This window comes from Chaetomium globosum, genomic scaffold (assembly GCF_000143365.1).
Source record: "Chaetomium globosum CBS 148.51 scaffold_2 genomic scaffold, whole genome shotgun sequence".
Classification (NCBI taxonomy): Eukaryota; Fungi; Ascomycota; class Sordariomycetes; order Sordariales; family Chaetomiaceae; genus Chaetomium; species Chaetomium globosum.
Window position 1 is genome coordinate 4,961,147 of NT_165977.1, and position 18,687 is coordinate 4,979,833.

The 18,687-nt window shown below is 59.6% G+C and overlaps 6 protein-coding genes across 6 annotated transcripts; 4 read left to right on the top strand and 2 right to left on the bottom strand.

Annotated features, from left to right (window-relative positions):
- Nucleotides 1-1,237: 1,237 nt before the first annotated feature.
- CHGG_03682 (uncharacterized protein) lies at nt 1,238-3,689 on the top strand (the record flags this gene model as incomplete). The annotated part of the gene is made up of 2 exons (XM_001230197.1): nt 1,238-2,639; nt 2,689-3,689. The coding sequence occupies 2 exons, from the start codon at nt 1,238-1,240 to the stop codon at nt 3,687-3,689; spliced, it is 2,403 nt and encodes an 800-aa protein (XP_001230198.1).
- Nucleotides 3,690-4,544: 855 nt separating this feature from the next.
- On the top strand, nt 4,545-6,038 carry CHGG_03683 (uncharacterized protein; the record flags this gene model as incomplete). The annotated part of the gene is made up of 3 exons (XM_001230198.1): nt 4,545-4,583; nt 4,639-5,133; nt 5,184-6,038. 3 exons carry the CDS (start codon nt 4,545-4,547, stop codon nt 6,036-6,038), a joined length of 1,389 nt encoding a protein of 462 aa, XP_001230199.1.
- A 904-nt stretch (nt 6,039-6,942) lies between these two features.
- CHGG_03684 (uncharacterized protein) lies at nt 6,943-8,355 on the bottom strand (the record flags this gene model as incomplete). Its single annotated transcript, XM_001230199.1, has 3 exons — nt 6,943-7,078; nt 7,130-7,516; nt 7,673-8,355. The coding sequence occupies 3 exons, from the start codon at nt 8,353-8,355 to the stop codon at nt 6,943-6,945; spliced, it is 1,206 nt and encodes a 401-aa protein (XP_001230200.1).
- An 863-nt stretch (nt 8,356-9,218) lies between these two features.
- Nucleotides 9,219-10,157, bottom strand: CHGG_03685 (uncharacterized protein; the record flags this gene model as incomplete). The annotated part of the gene is made up of 1 exon (XM_001230200.1): nt 9,219-10,157. One exon carries the CDS (start codon nt 10,155-10,157, stop codon nt 9,219-9,221), a length of 939 nt encoding a protein of 312 aa, XP_001230201.1.
- A 1,689-nt stretch (nt 10,158-11,846) lies between these two features.
- Nucleotides 11,847-13,587, top strand: CHGG_03686 (uncharacterized protein; the record flags this gene model as incomplete). The annotated part of the gene is made up of 5 exons (XM_001230201.1): nt 11,847-11,937; nt 12,106-12,251; nt 12,304-12,446; nt 12,808-12,993; nt 13,107-13,587. 5 exons carry the CDS (start codon nt 11,847-11,849, stop codon nt 13,585-13,587), a joined length of 1,047 nt encoding a protein of 348 aa, XP_001230202.1.
- Nucleotides 13,588-15,424: 1,837 nt separating this feature from the next.
- On the top strand, nt 15,425-18,298 carry CHGG_03687 (uncharacterized protein; the record flags this gene model as incomplete). Its single annotated transcript, XM_001230202.1, has 1 exon — nt 15,425-18,298. The coding sequence occupies one exon, from the start codon at nt 15,425-15,427 to the stop codon at nt 18,296-18,298; it is 2,874 nt and encodes a 957-aa protein (XP_001230203.1).
- Between the last annotated feature and the right edge of the window lie 389 nt (nt 18,299-18,687).

Sequence of the window (18,687 nt, forward strand, 5' to 3'; positions counted from 1 at the left end):
TTGGCATCCTAGCCGAAGGCATGCGGCCAATTCAGGCAAACCCCACCAGCCCGGCCCAACGTTCTAAATGCACAGATCGCTCAAAATGCCACCACCCTACAGACATCTCGCGTCCCAGAGTTGGAAAGCGAGATTGGTAGGCTGAAGAAGGAGCTTCTAGAGGGGCAAGAACGTGGTCGGCGCTCTTCTGAGAGCGAAAAGAAGCTTCGGGAGGAGGTCGAGTGGCTCAGAGCCAAGGTTGAAAACGCTCGCAATGCGTTGCGGTTGGATCGGCGTTTCCGTTCACCCTAGGTTCCCTTCGAAGAAAATGGTAGTCCTACCCCCGGCTCAGTATGGTCGTGGCATCCTCAGCCGTTCTGGGCCGTCCGGTTCCAGGACGTCGCTAATCTGTTTCTGGTGTTATCAAGCGACGTCTATCCGAAGGTGATCTCCAGGTTAGGTGCTTTCATCATTGGAAAGACCGACCGGGTTTGGGGTTCTGGGATATGTATACTGGCTATGTTGTCTTGGTAGGCAATAAGGGCGGTGTCGTTGGCACATGCTAGGGTGGCTGTTTGCTTGCTATGTACTCTAGTCCGGATAAAGTCGAGATCATTGATTCCTAACCCCCTACCTAGGTACCTTTGTGTAGTTATAGACTGGAACTTATGTATCTATGCAGATGGGATGTATATACCGATTCTGCCCACCACGCTACAGCCCCTGGCAGAGAATCGAAAACTGCTGCTGCCTAGCCCTTTATCCTTAAGCCTCCATTTACGAGATTACTAGTTGGTTACCCGCTTCATGTTGGGAGGAAACGTCCCAAATCCGGCGCCGCCGAGACGGAGTTGTTTCACGTCGTGAGCCTGCGCCGCAGGATCAGGACAAACCCCGAACAGATTTGGCGCAGCACAGAAATAAGCGTGCAAAGTCCCACTAAACAAGCACGATGATTAGCGCTTTGCCGCGGTTGGTGCTTGAAAATTCCGTGGCGGCTCACGCTCCTCGCAGAAATGCCGTTGGACCCATGACCGGATCCCTGGGACTCGTTTCCACGGACCGGCCTCGCCCCCGTCATGCTATACTTGGTGTTGGCGCGACGCTTTTCCACTACAGGGAGTGCGAGGCTGCGGCGCGGTCTTGGTATTATATCTCGCGCCGATGTCATCTGCGGCCCCATCTGCAACCGCATCTACGACCCCTTCCGCGACCAGTCGTACGATAAGGACCGGACAACGGTTTTGTCTCTGTCACCATGCCCTTATCCGTCATAAAGAAACCGCTCGACGGCTTCCGCGAGTGGTATTCTAACAGCCCCGTGGCCGAATGGGTGGCCAAGATCCGGCCCTATCTCCCTCCTATCAACTTCGTCACCCTCCATTATGCCTACTTCATCTTCTCGTGCCTTATCTTGGCCCTCATCTTCTGGGGCACCCAGTCGTCCACGAGCCTCCCGGTCAGCTTCCTCGACAGCCTCTTCTTCGTCATGTCGGCGCTCACGGGAACGGGCTTGAACCCGATCAACATAAGCCAGCTGTCGATCGCCCAACAGGTCCTCTTGGCGCTCGCCATGATGCTCGGGCAACCCATTCTCATCTCGCTATGGACCGTCCTATTCCGGCGGCATGTTTTCGAGAAGCGGTTCCGAGCCATCGTCAAGGCGGAGCGGGCAAGGAAGCTAAAGGCGGGCTCCACCATCTGGCTATACTCGGGTTTCTCGGATCTGCTTGCCCTGGCCAAGCTGAGGTCACTGTCCAAGACCGAGTCCAAAGATGAGACCGCCAACAAGCTGCCGGGGTTGGGCAGCCGAATTCAAGGGTCGGAATCGGGAGCCCAGGAACAGGACGTGGAGGCCGGTCTTGCTCCGGACACCAACGTCACCATGCCCAAGACGCCTGGTGCAAAAGGCGTCGCTTTCCTAGAGCCCCCTCCCCGTGGAAACTCCAAAAAGGTCACGATCCCGTCCGACGAGGACCGGACCGCCGAGGTCCGGACCTTCTTGCAGGAGAAGAGGAAGAACGTGGGCAGGAACGGCGAGTTCTTCAATCTCACCATCAAGGAGCGCGAATATCTCGGAGGTGTCGAGTACCGGGCCGTCGAAGTATTAGTAGTTACGGTGGCCATGTATTACGTCCTCTGGCCGCTGCTCGGTGCTATTGCTCTCGGCGCCTGGCTTGCAGTCAACGCGCCCGAGGTCACGGCCGTGAACGAGCAGAATGCCTGGTGGACGGGCATCTTCTTGTCTGTCTCGGCTTTCTGCAGCGCCGGAATGTCGCTGCTAGACGCGGGTATGACTGCCTTCCAGTCGGGCTCCTACTTTGTGTTGATCGTCGGCGCTCTGCTCATCCTCGCCGGTAATCAGGCGTCGCCCATCTTCCTTCGCTTCATCATATGGGTCTTGTCTCGCACGCTCCGCTTCTCCACCAAGCACCAAAACTATGCCGTGTGGAAAGAGACATTCGACTTCATCCTGCAGTACCCGCGGCGCGTCTACATCAACATGTTCCCTTCGCGTCCCACGTGGATGCTCACGCTGTCGATTGGCGGGTTCCTGGCCGTGGACTGGATCATGTTCTTCCTTCTCAACATCGGCAACGAAGCCATCGAGAGCATCCCCCCTGGCCCGCGCGTCATGGATGGTTTTTTCCAGTCGACCTGTGAGTGACCCTGAGAATCCTTCTGACCCCACGCTAAGTAACCTCGCAGCCCTCCTTTCCGCTGGTTTCGCTGTTGTATCGGCATCCAGCGTGTATTTTGGCCTCCAGGTCCTGTGGCTGGTCAAGATGTATGCTTCGGCGTACCCGACGTCGATCACAGTCCGTGGCTCCAACGTCTACGAGGAGCGCTCGCTCGGAATCTACGCCGGGGACGACCCGGAGGACAGCGACGACGAGGACAAAGAAAAGAAGGAAAGCAACGCGCCGGCGGCTGGCGGTTTGTTCGTCAACCCAGGGACAACCACTGGGGCGCAGCCTCCCCTGACGCCCATGTCGGCCACCTCGAACGCTTCCCGCCTCTCAAGGCTTTCCCAAGCCTCCCGCGGTGGGATCGACAAGATCGTAAACCTCGGCCGCGAGGGTGGAGCCAAGCTGGGCCGACAGCTGCAGCGGCGCATGACCGAGTTCCAGGGCGTCGGCGTGGCCACTGCGCCCCTTCGGCGGCACAAGACCAGCCTTCCCCAGCCCAGCCAGCCGACCCCCCACTCCTCGGCCAGCAGCACCACGGCCAGCGTCGACTCGGTCGATGATTCGCTCCCGCCTAAGCAGGATCTCGTCTCTCACCACGTGCGCAGCCAGCTGTCGCACGATGTGTGGTGGATCGCCCTCGCTTTCTTCCTCATCACCATCATCGAGACCTCACACACGCTCGAGGACCCGGCCGCCTACAGCCTGTTCAACATCCTGTTCGAAATTGTGTCGGCCTACGCCAACAACGGCATCTCCATCGGCCTCCCAAACGCGTCGTACAGCTTCAGCGGCGGCTGGAAAGCTGGCAGCAAGTTTGTGCTGGTGCTCGTCATGCTCCGCGGCCGCCACCGCGACCTGCCTGTGGCCCTGGACCGCGCCGTGAAGTTGCCGAGCATGGACTTGGACGAGCAGGAGGAGGACGATGCCGAGATTCGCCGCACCATCACCAGAACACCGAAGCTGGTTCAGAGCCCCCCACTGCACTCCCCGGGGAGGATCAGGCCGTTTGCGCCCATGTGAAATATTGGCTCCGGAAGAGCGTTACTCCCTATAGTGTAATTGGTTAATATCCCCAAGTAAAAATTATTATTCATACTCCGCTATGCCCTAGGGCGTTCCCCAAGTAAAAAACTTGCATCTTTGAAGCCGATTCAGTTGCCGATATCTCCATGCCCCTGTCCCCCAGCTTGGTGGATGGAGCGGCATCCTCGTCGGCATGTGGGTGTCCACTACGTCGGTAACGTACCACCCGGTTCGTTCTGACTGTCTGCTGCTTCATCACAAGCTGTGTCCAATCCGGGGACGTCTTTTTCGGGACCCCCTACACGTCGTATTGCCACCAGACCCACGGCCATTCCACGTTTTCCCCATCATGATCTCCACCACGACCTGGGAAGCCCACCAGGTCCCACCACGGCACGTCTGGTTTGCCCACACTTGGCAAATGCTTGCCCCCCTTGGCTCACGGTTGTGCATGGCTACATCCTGAAACAGTTCGAGCTCCGTCGTTTGTCTCCAACGGCGGGTCGCTTCTCGGATATCAAGGGCCCCGGAATCGGGACGCGGGGGAGATGGATCTGGGGAGCAGAGATGGGTCGGGGGCGTCTTCTGGGGTAGATTAATACAGATGGCCGTCCCTTCCAATTACTCTCCGTTACATGCTAAAGCCCCGGGAGCCCCCTAAGAACACCACAAGATGAGCAAGGAGGCACGCGACACGCAGATTGTCGAGCATAGCGTGCGGTTGCTGCCCCGAGTCAAGATGACGGCGGCTAACAAATACAGGAGCCGAAAAAGCCCCATGCCCTGCCCGAGGAGCATCGGAAGTACCTCCTGCGACGCCATGGCACCTTGGATCTCGAACCCGTACCGGACATGACGGACAGAGATCCGTACAACTGGCCAAAGGGCAGGGTAAGCATTCCCAGCCCCCAGCCAAGTAACCCTCAAGTCTCACCTTGGGTTGCAGAAACTGCTGAACCTGGCCATGATCGCCTTCCACGCCATGATGGGCACCTTTACGGCCGCCGCCGTCCAGTCCGTGTTTGCCGAAATCGCCGACGACCTCAATGTCTCGATCCACCAAGCCTCGTACATGCTGTCGCTCCAGATTGCCGTCCTCGGCGGTGCCCCCCTCTTCTGGCGGCCGCTGTCGCAGCGATATGGCCGGCGACCCATCTTTTTGCTGTCGCTCATCTGCAGCCTCGTCGGAAACATTGGGTGCGCCGTCAGCCCTTCATACAGCACCATGGGGCTATGCAGAGCCATCACGGCTTTCTTTATCTCCCCCGCCCTGGCCATCGGGAGCGGTGTCGTTACCGAGACCTTTTTCAAGAAAGAAAGGGGTAGGTACATGGGCATCTGGACCATGATGGTGACGCTGGGCGTGCCGATGGCGCCGTTCATCCTCGGGTTCGCTGCCGTCCGCGTTGGATATCGGTGGATCTACTGGATTCTCGCGATTGTGGGTTCCCGAAGTCATATCGCCAAACCCGTCCCTGCTGACCGCTCTAGACCAACGCCGTCCAATTCATACTGTATTTCCTCCTCGGCCGCGAGACCTTATACCGCCGCCACCCAACTCCATCCTCGACCCCTTCTGTCGTCGGACCCTCCTCGTCCAAGAGTCTGCTGTCGTTTGGTCGCATCGATCCGAGTCCCCTAGGGGTGCGGGATTTCGTCCAACCCCTGACCTTTGCTGCTCACCCTTGTGTCCTCATCCCGACCGTCGGCTATGCCATGGTGTTCCTCTGGGGCAACATCATGATGTCCGTCGAGACGGGCTCGCTGTTTCCCGAGAGGTTCGGGTTCGATCCGCAACAGGTCGGCCTGCAGAACATTAGCATCATCGTCGGCTCGCTCATCGGCGAGCAGATCGGGGGCTTCATGAGCGACTGGTGGATGTGGCGGCGCCGCAAGCAGGCCGGTGGCGGGGAAAGCGACAGCGAGAGTCCGGACGACAGAGGCGCCCTCGTACCACAACCCGAGTTCCGGCTGTGGTTGAGTTATCCCGGGTACCTGCTTGCCATCTGCGGCGTCGTCGTGTACCTGGTACAGATCGACCGTGCCGGCAGCACCTGGAACGTTACGCCTCTCGTAGGTACGGGCATCGCGGCGGCGGGTAACCAGATCGTCACGACTGTCGCCACCACGTACGCTGTGGATTGCTACCGGGAGGACGCCGCCGGCGTAGGCGTCTTTATCAACTTTGTGAGGCAGACGTGGGGTTTTATCGGTCCTTTTTGGTTCCCGCACATGATCGAGCGAGTCGGCTTCAGGGCCTCGGCAGGGATCGCAACGGCGATGCTGGTTGGCGTTTCGATGATTCCGACCGCGGTGGTGCAGTGGAAGGGACAGATGTGGCGGTGATGGAGTGAAGTGACTCGTCCATCTTGTGCTGCGCTGTTGCTTGTATGAAGGGCAATGGATGCCACCGAATCCCCCTTAGTGTCACCTATTAGTCCCTAGAGTACCGCAATTTGACAACGTGTCGTGTGGTTAGTCCGAGGTGCGAGTGCCGTCGACTACAACGAGTTCCCTCCCAGGAGAGAAAGAGCCCCGTGGGCTGGCGCCAGTTAGCTTTATGTTTCTAAGCTAAAGGGGGCGGCAGATGCAGGACTCTTCAGCCCCGGGGCCGCCCAGGCCACATGAGAATCGATGCCCCTGTCAGGGAGAAATCCTCTAGGCGACAACAAAAGTATCCCGTGGCCCCGTCTGCCCAGTGGTTGAGTGGAGGCTCGGGAGGGAATTTGCTTTACCCCGCCGATGAGCTGTACCGCACCTGAGCATAAACGAATTGGAACTTTGCGATCGTGTGGAGGGTTTCCTCACGAGCGGCTCCCGAGCTGGTCTTAGTGCTGCTGACAAGACCATGACAAACTCGCCTTACCCGCACCCCTGCGGTTGGGCTGCAGGAAAATGTCTTGGCGACTCGGAGAAGAGAGACGCGCTGAGAGCAGTGATCGTTGATAAGGGCTGAGCAGGGGGCATTATAAGCAACTGGCAAGTCGGGAACCGTGGGACAGCAAGGGCAGAATCTGCCCCGGTTGGTGTGGGGGGAAGAACCGCAGGCTACGAACGTGGTGAAACACATACAATAAGACAGGGTTGTCTATGTCTCGGGCACATAACCAAAGGAGGATATGTTCAAGCTAATCTATTCACCGCAGGATCGCCCGTCGCACACGAAGTGACCCTGCAACCCCTGACATTGACTATGAAAGTTGTACAACCCGCATGCATGAACCACGACACCGTAACACAAGACTACCATCTAAGTATACTTCCAGTTACCCGCCTTCATCTCCGCGCCCACGTCCAGGATGCCCGGGAGATATGACGACATGTAAGGGCCTTTGCTCTTGGAGTAGGAAAAGGACACAAAGGTCGGCGAGACCCGGTTTTGGCCGCTATGGGATGGTCAGCGCACATCACCAAAACACCGTGGGGACATCACATACTGTGCAGCCTTGACGGCCTCGGGGTACTTTCCGTTGCTGCCCCACTCGTGTTGCAGCTTGGTCAGAATCTTTTCCACGTTACCTTCGGACTCCTGGGCCGTCGCGTTGTGCTGGAACAACGGGACGTAGCACTTCATCTCGAGGCCGGGCTTGCTGGGGTTGATCTCGACGTTGTACTGGAGCCCGGAGAGAGGGGTTCCGGTGATCCGCTCAGGCTTCTCCCAGGCGTCGTACGCGTCCCCGTCAGAGGGGTCCGGTCCCTGCCCGGGCTTCTCGTTACGGAGCAGGGGCCAAAGGGTCCGCAGGATCTCAACGCGCTTGAGCGTGGCCTCGTCGGTCAGGCGCCCGCCAAGTGTCATGACATCGCTAGCCACGGCGAAGGCATTGCTGCTGGTGTGGAAGTACACCTTGACACGGGCCCCAGTGTTCACGGTCGGGTCAAGACAGTCGAGGCTCGCAAAGATGAGCGTCGCATTGTACTTGACGGTGGAGAGGTAGCTACTTGGTCAGCTGAAAGCTTTGCTGAGAGGTCGGGGCACTCACTCCGCAACGACATCGAGGCCGGGCCCGAGCTTGTCACCAAAAGGCTCGAGTTTGCGCAGGGCGTCCAGCGTGTACAGGTTGCTCGACAGGCTCCCTGAGGCGATGGCTTTGCGCATGGTGAGGATGTAGACCTTCATCATGGCCTTGCCGCCGTCCAGGTCAAACCCGCAGAGGCTGCTGGGCATGAAGGTCGGGATCTTGTGCCGCATGGCTTCCGTCTCCTCGGGCGTCAAGTAAAACAGGTCCATGATGCTGGTGAGCCATTTGGTGTCGGCACCTGAGGCCTTTGCGAGGGCCAAGAGGACCTCGCGAGCCCGCTTCTCGCCGAAGGGGTCCGGTCCGTCGGCGCCACCGCCCGGTTTTACAACCTCGAGGCTGTAACGGACCTTGCATTTGCTAGTCGACGTCAGGTTGAGGCTGGGCTCGAAGGGCGAGTCGCAATAGGTCATGGTGTACTTGGCCCGAGCCTGGGACGGGAGCGGCCCCAGGGTCGGCGCGATATGGTCCGTGAGGAACCGCAACTGCTGGGCCTGCTGCTCAGGAGTATACGCGCCAGACGCCTGGAGCAGCGGCTGGACCATAGAGCACAGGTAGTCAGACCAGAATTCGTGGGCTGTCTTCTGTTCCGCAACCTGCGTCTTGCCGGCCTGGGGCTGCGCAACGATGGTGTCAACGGTCGCCATGGTGAAGGATTACTTGAGGCTAGTTCTGGCAAGATACGGATGATGGTGCTATAGATGCACATAGATGTCCGCGTCTTGCAGAGCTACTATTTATCTCGTGATTCGGCCCCCGTCGTCCTTCTCTCAGAACCTCTATTCATCCTACCAAATGTTGTCGCCGAGGCTCGAGACGATTCATCCCTGGAGGCAGCTCGAAATTCCAACCTTTGAACGACCATTGTCCTCTCTGTCAGCGGACCAAGCAACCAGTCTGGTCTCCGGCGGATGGTGCTGGGGACAAGGCCGTCCAGCAGGCGCTGCCATTCAGCCGCAAAACAACAGCCAGGCTGCTGAATGCCAGTGTAAGCGGAGCGAATCCACGTCCTTGCCAGCACCTGGCTCTCGCCCGGGCGTGGCGGCCTCGATCGAATGTAACGTCCGAAACTTTATTCCATTTTGCAGGGGACCCATGACTCTGCACCTGCAACCTGACGCAGGCCAGGGTTGCATCGGCCGCTGATTCAGCGGGCATGACCTTCTTCTCTCCGCTGATTCAGCGGTCTCTGGGCGAGCTCTGATCCTACTGGGCCGTCGCTCCGCTGAATCAGCGGTCGAAGCAGCATGCGAAACTGCGGGCCGATGGCGCGGGAGGGGGCTTACCCTTGGCAGTTGGGAATCAGAGACGGGGCTCAGATCCTTCAGACCTCCATCCTCAAGGAGCAGCTTGGGGTGAAAACTTCAAGGCGCTATCGATACTTGGAATCACCTCAATGCTACAGGTATTCAAAGGACAGGAGGTGGTATTTCAGCCAGCTGCTACTGGTAGTCTAAATGGTAGGTACATGATCCGGGAACCGTAAAAGAAAATAAGCTCGCCCTCTCCCTCACGGAACAAGCACGAGGCGCTTGCTCTTGGTATCCTCCGTGTCCCAAACAGATTCCACGTCGGCCAGCGAGGCGACCTTGACATCGTCAGGCCTGGGCATCTTGACCACGGCGCCCAGCAGGCCGCCGATCTCCTTCTTGACGTCCATCTTGCTCCACGCACCCATGCCAGAGCCGGTGATGCGGACGGGCTTGGCGTTCAGCAAGCGGGAGGGCAGGCCGATGGACTCTTCACCAGCGAGGTCGCCGACGTGAATGTATTGCACATCCTTGCCGGGCTCTGCCTCGGCAGCCTGCAGGATGCCCACGGCCGCCCGTCCGCCGACGAAGTCCAAGACGATGTGGATGGGGCCCAGACTGGCCGGGAGGGTGAACGGGTCCTGCAGGACGATGCGTTCGTCAAGGCCCTCGACAGTAGCGAGTGTCTCCTCCTTGCGCGACATGCCGATGATGCGGGCCGCACCAAGGGAGCGCGCCACGGCGACGGCGGCCCGACCGCTGGTGCTGGTGGCGCCTAGGATGAGAACGGTGGCGCCCTCACAGCCGGCAGGAATGGCGCGGGCGCGGAAGGCCATCCAGCTGCTGCCGACAGGGTTGACGAGGGTGGCCACGGCGACGGGGTCAGCGTCAGGCGCGAGCTTGACGAGGGTGTGGCGTTCCACGTTGGCGCGCTCGGCGAAGAGAGAGGCGGACATGGGGGTAGCGTAGTAGAGGTCGCCCGTGGCTTCGTCCCGCACGACGCCATCGACGCTCGGGTCGTAAGGCAGAGCGACGCCGCGGGCACTCGAGTGCTTCCCCAGGGCGCGCCCCCGTACCACGGGCGGGACGGCCACAGCCACGACTTTGACCTGGATCTGGGACGGCGAAGGTGCGGGCAGGTCAGGGGCGTCGGAGTAGACGGGCGCAGAGCCCCACGATGTGATACGAGCAACCTTCATGTTGGGTGCTTGGGTGGTGTGAAATGCGGCTTTGGAAGATGGGCGATGGGCAGAAACTGCTGATGATGCTGACACGGACCGTGTTGCTCTCGAGATGGACTGGGCTAAGAAACCTCGCATGTTGACTTGCAGTAGGTGTGCCGCCGAGCGAGCTGTTTAATGGGCTCGAGTTGAGGACAAAGAAGGAAACGATGGCGTGGACGTGTGCCGAAGGAGGAAGCCAGCTGACGTACTCCAGTGTATGTTGTTTGTACAATTTTATGAGCTGCCGTGCATAGCGACGTGCGTAGGCCTCGCCCGCTCTGTCATATTGCTTGGCAGCCTAGCGCGTTTGCTCGCCGGCGCCATGCGTCCTTCCATCCTGATCGGCCACATGTGCAGCTCTGAGGGTGTGTGGCACTGAGGGTGTGTGGCAGCGTTGCAACGCGTCCAGGGGTGGCAGCCAGGACAGGGAAGTTAAACATTTAGACTCGGCGCCAAGAATGCCTAGATAAACGCCAAGTGTAATGCCAGTGAAGATCCCCGTTAGAGCCCGCGTTGGCATTGCTTGGCCTCAGGTCTTCGGCTGGGAATGCCGCTGGGTGTGACACACCACTTGGCACATGGCGAGATTACCCCCTCGCGAGTTAATTGCTTCTCGGTCTTTTCCCGTCTTCTCGGACCATGGAATCACCCAAATGGAAGCATATCGCCTGCAGGCATGCTGTGGTGAGACGCAAAAGGGCCAGTGACACGACCCGCCACCCATCCCCCTTAATCGTCTGAACCCACCGGCGCGGCGCCGCGTCATTTCCAGCCTACCATGTTGGGAGCTTCACAACCAGGGAGGCACCCGAGCCTTCCAAAATAGCCCTGGTCAGCAAGAGACGTTTTTCCCGTATTCGATTTCGATGCAGCTCGCCGGTCCCGCCGTACCATAGTTCCGCAGGCTATCGGGTGAGATGTCCGGATTCTTACACTTGGCACACGGGTCTAGGTGCCCACCACTCACACGAGGCCCGAAACGGGGACGGCCCCCCCGGGTAGCCCTACGCCCTGTCACGGCTGGCACCCAACCAGATGGGAGCTGTTCGTGAGTGAATACCTATGTACCATCCGGTTACGCAAGTCGGGGTCTCCACGACTAAGAGTCCCGGATAAGCGAGAGACGAGCTCGAATCGACACCGAGGCAGGATTAAGTTCTTACGCCATCTGCAGTCACCATGTCAGGACCGCCTTGGCGGGCTTTATTCCGACGGCGTGCTGGACGCCAGATCAGGCAACGAAAGGATTCATCGCTGAACATGGCAACCCCGATGCTGCTCCTCCACCAAGAGTGTGACTGTGCGTGCTAAAAACTACCTCGCAAAAGTAAGCTGCATAGCAAGCAAGCTCCGTCGATGCCAAGATCGAACTCAAATCTTCGTGGGTCGTGAATCCGCAGGGTGGGTGCGCCCACATAGGTCGACATGAGATGACCGTCCCCGCCCGAGACGGGGTGACCACATGGGCTGAGACGAGGTGAGGCGCAGCTGAGCTGCCAGGCTAGAACCCACCGGCTGCTGTACTAGGAGGCATGGTTCGTTTCCTTTAAGTCTCCAAGATGGTCTTCGACCTTGGTAGTTTCCCCCACTTTAGCACTTTCGACTCGCAGGGACGCGCAATTACTCCGCAACCCACGACGCAGGTACACGACATTCTCCGCAACAATGGGATCTGTAGCATACGAGCCCGAGGCGCTGGCCTTTGACCCGTCACCGCTCTTCTCACAACGCGTGCAGCGTTGGGAGCCGGGAGCCAGTAAGTCGACTCGGTGGAGAGACCCGGTTGCCTGTAGTTCGCGATTCGTGGTGCTGACGACGTGCAGTCCGCAGTCTCCTGCCTCTTGAAGCCATTCCCGGGATGATATCTCTGGTTGCCGGTATGTTATATCTCCTCTCTCTCGCCGCCTAGCAACTGACCATGCAGGCAAACCCAACCCGGATACCTTCCCCTTCTCCAAGATCTCCATTACCGTGAACGGGCCTGAGGAAAAAACGCTGGTCTTGGACGGAACCGCGCTGAGCGAGGCGCTCCAGTACGGGCCCCCGGCGGGCCACCCGGGGCTCCTCAAGGTTCGTGTCTCGTCGCGGTATTGAATGTAGCCTTTTGGGCTAACACGCGTAGTGGTTCCAAGGACTGCAGCAGGCCGTACATGGCATCAGCAACTCCGATAGCTGGACCTGCTGCGTCGGCAATGGCAGCCAAGAGATTATCCACAAGGCCTTCCAGGTCTTTACCGACCCGGGCGACTCGGTGATGCTAGAGACGTAAGTCCACCCTTGCCTTACTTGAAAGCCGTCAATAGCTAACGATTCGTAGGCCCGCCTACCCGTGAGTTTGCTGCCTGCATGGTTTGATTTCAGTTGACTGACATGTCCCAGCGGAGTCTCATCATTCCTCCGGGCAGACGGCCATGACCTGGTCGAGATCTCCTCACGGGCAGAAGGGGTTGACCCCTGTGATCTTGAGCGTGTCCTTTCGACGTGGCCGGAACACCGCCCCCTTCCCAAGGTTCTCTACACCGTCCCAACGGGCTCAAATCCCACGGGGCGCTCTTGCTCTGAGACCAACAAGGCGAGAATGTACGCAGCCACCCGGCTTCTTGCCGAATATTACTGACACGTACAGCCTCGCTCTCGCCAAGCGCTTCAACTTTATGATCTTTGAAGACGACGCGTACTTCTTCCTCAACTTTGAGCAGGACCAATCCAAGCGGGCGCGCAGCTACCTCGCCTTGGAGCAAGAGGTCAACGGCGAGACTGGCCGCGTTATGCGGTTTGAGTCGCTGAGCAAGATTGTCAGCTCGGGTATGCGGTTGGGCATCCTCACGGGGCCGACGCCGGCGGTGCAGAAAGTGGTCAAGATCACCGAGAACGTCAAGTAGGTCAACTTGTCAACCCCAAAGCGGCAGAGCTAACTCTCGGTAGCCTCCAACCATCGTCTACCACGCAGGTATTGGCTCTAACCCTCTTCCGTCACTGGGGCTATACCGGGTTTGTCGAGCACTGCGCCAAGGCGGCCGAATTCTACCAGCGGAAGCGGGATGCCTTTGCCGCAGCAGCCGACCGCCACCTTCAGGGGCGGGCCACCTGGGAGGTTCCGACGGCGGGCATGTTCTTCTGGCTGAAGCTCTTGCTCCCGTCGGGGACCGACAGCTTCGAGATCCTCAGCAAGAAGGGCATCGACAACAAAATTCTAGCCATCCCCGGCATGGCGTTCCTGCCCAATGCCCGCAAGGCGTGCCAGCTGCGTGCTAGCTACAGCCTGGTGAGCGACTCCGACATGGACGAGGCTTGCCGGCGGATCGCCAAGCTGGTTGATGACGCCTGGAGGGAAGAGTTTGCCAACAGCGCAAAGCACGAGGCCCAGGCCCCTGTCCCCACAACGACCATGAAAATTACGGCTTAGATTGGGTTACAATGTATGATAGATGCTTCAAGTTCAGATTGAGCCTCTCAGGCCTTCCTTGGGTTTTTTTTTTTTTTTTTTTTTAGCCAGCCCTAGAATTCTAGGATATACGGGTTTTCAAATCATCAGATATTTTCCAATCAATGGAAAATTTGCAAGTTACCGGTTGGGAGTTCCGTAGCAACGGTAGCATCGGGGAATGGAGACTCGCTCGCGTGCACAGGCAGCGAAGTCGCTTACAGGCTGCTCTCGAAATTGCTCGTGTTCGTCGGCTACTAGTCTGCTCGGAGTGGCTCGCCTGCACTGCTCACCCCAGAAAGACCGGAACTCAGAATCTAGATGCGTTCCAGTCAACCAGTACCACCTTCCTCCTATCCGAACTGCTGGGGGCTCGTGGAACCCCCCAGTGTCATCGCTCGTGGGGATGCTCCACCTCCCGTCACATCCTTGGGATGATCTGCGTGGCGGGGGCGTGGGTGGGCTTCTGGAAACAACCACGTTATGGCGTTGCTACCCCCCAAAGAGGTCCCCCGGGCAAGATCGTCAGATAACCTCCCGCCGCATGGCGTGATCTTAGCGCCACCTACCTTATTGCCCCGATGTGCGAGGGGGCGTTCACCGACATGGGATCCGGGCCGTTTAGGGCGGCAGTGTCGTCTTCGCTTATGGTTGGCCTCCCAAGCGGTGCCCCTCACATTCTGTCAAGTTGAGGCTGATCGGAAAGCTTAATTGCCCTGGCGTTGTTCGGAGGAATCCTCCCTTGGAATCCTCCCATGGAATCCTTTTGCTCCTCTCGGCGCGGTGAGCAGTTGAGGGCTGTGCCTCTGAGCCGCTTGCTACGGCATTCCGACCACGACCAGCCAATGACCAAACCAGCATCGGTTTTTCAACTCCGAGATCTTACACTAGTGCTCTTCGCAGCCTGCAACTAGTACCGCCAGCCGCATCAGACTGTTCTTGGTTGGCGAATGCTCCCAAGAGCAACGCGGCGTTCCCGCCGACGGCGGAATCGTACCCCGTATCACCAGACCTCTCGTCTGTCTTTACTGCTTTGAGGCGGCAAGAACTCGGTGGCCCTCCGCATGCCAAGGCGCGGACGGTGCTCGTCAGAGCTTGGCAATTGCAACGTCGATCATGGAGTGAGGATCGAGTCTGCAGCCCCCGGTCTGGAGCTCTAATTCGAATCGTGCTTCTACGCTCCAAGCCACCGGAGACTGCTGCGCTGTCCCCCCTACCGCATGGCTGACCTGATTCGGCGCCGCAGAAACCAGACGTACAGGGGTTGGCCAGCCCACAGGCATACTAACCACCGCTGACCCAACCATCTCTAAATCTGCCGAAGTCGTAAGGGGGAGATGCAATTTAGTCGTGTCAGACGGCTCGGACGTTTTCCCGGCCGCTGTTGAGTCCTAGAATCTGGGTACAATCTGCGGGCTGACTCCTCCCAACATGCTCGCCAAGTAGAATATCTGAGGCTGAAGGGTTACACACGGTACGATGCCCAAAGGGCCATGCTCTTGGACCTGCAGTCAGCTGGAGCCTGGGGGCCTGCGTCTTTTTTCTGAATGCTACCCTGCAGCAAGCAACCTTACGGGTGTTGAGAATCGAGGCGTCGATATCGGCGAGCAGACCTTATACGTTCGCGTGGCTGAGAGGTAAACCTCTGGGGGGGACGGAGAGCAAAGTGTTCACCAAGAGCGTCGCCGTCGACTCGTCGGTGGTTAAAAGACTGGGGATCCGTCCACTATCCGACCGACAAATGTAGAATCCGTACCCCAGGGCCTCGAGTGAACTGCCTTGACTGCTCTTAACTACTTCTCAACACAAAGTCTTAATCATGGGCTCCCTCGCGGTTTCAGGGGTCGACTACCCCTTCGACAACATCATCGATGCTCTCAAGCACACTGCTGCCCACACCACCGAGGGAATCATCTCGTACTCGCCCGCCGGCGCCGGCGAGGCGCCCGTGGCCCGCACCGTCTCGTACCGCGAGCTGCTAGACACGGCCGAGGCCAATGCGGGCAAGCTCCAAAAGCTCTCGGCTACGAAGACGGGCTCCGTTGTGCTGGTCCACTTCGACGATGCGCTCGAGAGCATCGTTTGGTACTGGTCCGTCCTGCTGGCGGGCGGCATCCCCGCCGTCACCAGCCCGGCCATGTTCAGCCAGAACGAGGCCGACCGGCAAAAGCACCTCAACCATTTGTACAAGACATTCAACGGCCCGCTCTGCCTCACTCGGCGCGCCCTCCTCGAGCCGTTTGAGGAGCATGCCTCGGAGAAGCGCATCGACACGCTCGCCGTCGAGGACTTTGACAAGGAGCCGGCGGCCACCTCTACGCGCCGGGCCTTCAAGCCCTCGGCCGCCGACGTCGTGGCACTCATGCTCACGTCCGGGAGCAGCGGCAACGCCAAGGCCGTCCCCCTGAGCCACGAGCAGCTGTTTGCCGCCTTCCGTGGCAAGACCGAAGCCGCCAACCTGACGTTCCCCGACAGCCCCTTCATGTCGTGGGTGAACATGGACCACGTCGCCAACCTCGTGCACTGCCATCTGTTTGCGATCGCGTCCGGCGTGTCCCAGATCCAGGTCCCGGCCGCCAACGTGCTGGTTGACCCGGCCCAGCTCCTCAACCTCATCAGCCGCCACCGCGTGTCGCGCACCTTTGCCCCCAACTTCCTTCTCGCCAAGCTGCGCAGGCAGCTCGAGGCTGGCAAGACCGATACCCTCGATGCCGACCTCAACCTGCAGACCCTCTTCCTCGACACTGGCGGCGAGGCCAACGTCATCGAGGTTTGTGCCGCCCTCCAGCCGCTGCTGGCCCGCTATGGTGCCCCCGCCGACGTCTTCAAGCCGTCCTTCGGCATGACCGAGACGTGCGCCGGCTGCATCTTCAACACCGAGTGCCCCAGCCGCGACCAAGCCAACAAGAGCGAGTTCGCCTCGCTCGGCCAGTGTATGCCGGGCGTGCAGATGCGCATCAGCCGCCTCGACGGCGCCGGGGACGCGGCCACCGGTGAGCGCGGCAGCCTCGAGCTCAAGGGCGACATCATCTTCAAGGGCTACTACAACAACACCACGGCCACTACCGATGCCTTCACGGCTGACGGCTGGTTCCGCACCGGCGATCTGGCCTACCTCGACGCCAGCCGGTGCCTGCACCTCGACGGCCGCACCAAGGAGATGATCAACATCAACGGCGTCAAGTACCTGCCGCACGAGCTGGACGCCTCGCTCGAGCAGGCCGAGATCCCGGGCGCAACTCCCAGCTATTTCTGCTGCTTCGGCACGCGCGATGCCGGCATGGACACGGAGGCTGTCGCGGTGCTCTACCTGCCGTCCTACGACTTGTCGGACGATGCCGCCCGCTTCGAGACGCAGCGCAACATCGCCCGCGTCGTGAGCTTGCACACCCGCTCCCGCCCTCGCGTTGTGCCTCTCCGCGCCCAGGACATGCCCAAGTCCACGCTCGGCAAGCTGTCGCGCGCCAAACTCAGGGCTGGACTCGAGAGCGGCGCCTTCAAGGCCCAGCAGGAGGCCAACGACGCCGCCGTCAAGAGGTACCGCCTGGCCACCCGCAGCGAGCCCGAGAACGATGCCGAGACGGCCATCCTCGACATCGTGCGCCAGCAGCTCGAGCTCAGCGCCGAGGACGACTTTGGTGTCAACGACTCGGTGCTCGCCACGGGCGCCACCTCGATGGACCTCGTCGCCATCATGCACCGCATGAACAAGCTGCCTCTTCTGGCCGCCCACCCCATCAAGCTCACCGACCTTCTCAACAACCCCACCATCCGGGGCTTGTCGGTGCGCATCGCCAAGTTGACGGGCGCCCTCGTCGAGACGGACAAGAAGCCGCACGAGTACGACCCCGTGGTCACGCTGCAGCCCAACGGCACCAAGACACCGCTCTGGCTCGTCCACCCGGGCGTCGGTGAGGTCCTCGTCTTTGTCAACCTGGCCCACCGCATCCGCGACCGCCCCGTCTACGCCTTCCGCGCAAAGGGCTTCAACGCGGCCGAGGGCGAGACCCCCTTCAAGACGCTCGACGAGGTGTTCCACACATACCGCGACTCCATCAAGAAGCGCCAGCCCCAAGGCCCGTACGCCATCGCCGGCTACTCCTTCGGCGGCATGGTCGCCTTCGAGATCGGAAAGCTGCTCGAGGCCGAGGGCGACGAGGTGGCCTACTGCGGCAGCTGGAACCTGCCGCCGCACATCAAGTTCCGCATGCGCGAGCTGCTGTGGGACGAGTGCGTCATCCACCTGTTCTACTTTGTCGGCCTCATGGACGAGGCGACGGCCTACACGCACAAGACGCAGCTCTGCGAGTTCAACAAGCAGGGCCGCCGCCTGGACGCCATCCGCTACCTGCGCCAGCACTCCGATGCCGCCCGTTGGGACGAGCTCGGCCTCAGCGAGGAGTACTACCTGTTGTGGGTCGGCCTGGCCAGCAACATGCAGGGCCTGGCCGTCGACTACGAGCCCTCTGGCAACGTCAACTCCATGGACATTTTCGTTGCCGACCCCCTCAGCCACGTCGCCAAGGACCGCAAGGACTGGATCGAGACGCGCCTGTCCGCCTGGAAGGACTTTGTGCGCACCGAGGTCCGCTTCCACGACGTCCAGGGCGCTCACTACACCATGCTGAACCCCGAGTACGTCGCCAACTTTGCCGAGACCCTTCGCCGGGTGCTGCGGGAGCGTGGGCTGTAGGCGATTGAACAATTTTCTATTTTGTTACATCGGCTTTTGTCTAGATTGTCTGTTTTCTAGACTAGACTGCTTTCCATGGTCCTTTGTTGTGGTTGAGTTCGCTGTACCGAAAAGATTCTTTCTCAATAGATATTGTTCCTAGGCATGCTTGTTTTGTGAATGGGACTTGCTACCTCCAACGTGAGTCATGCCTGTTCGAAAATCGAAGAGCCGACGGTGACTTTGAAGCCGTGTATGCCCGTGCCGGCCCCAATCCTGCAGATGCATAATTCAACCGGTCTCTCGACAATGTGGCTAAATGCATTCACGGCCTGGTGTCAATACCCGCCGCATTAAATTGATAAGGGCCAGTGTGTGGTCTTTCAGACATTCTCATACTACGGGAGCAG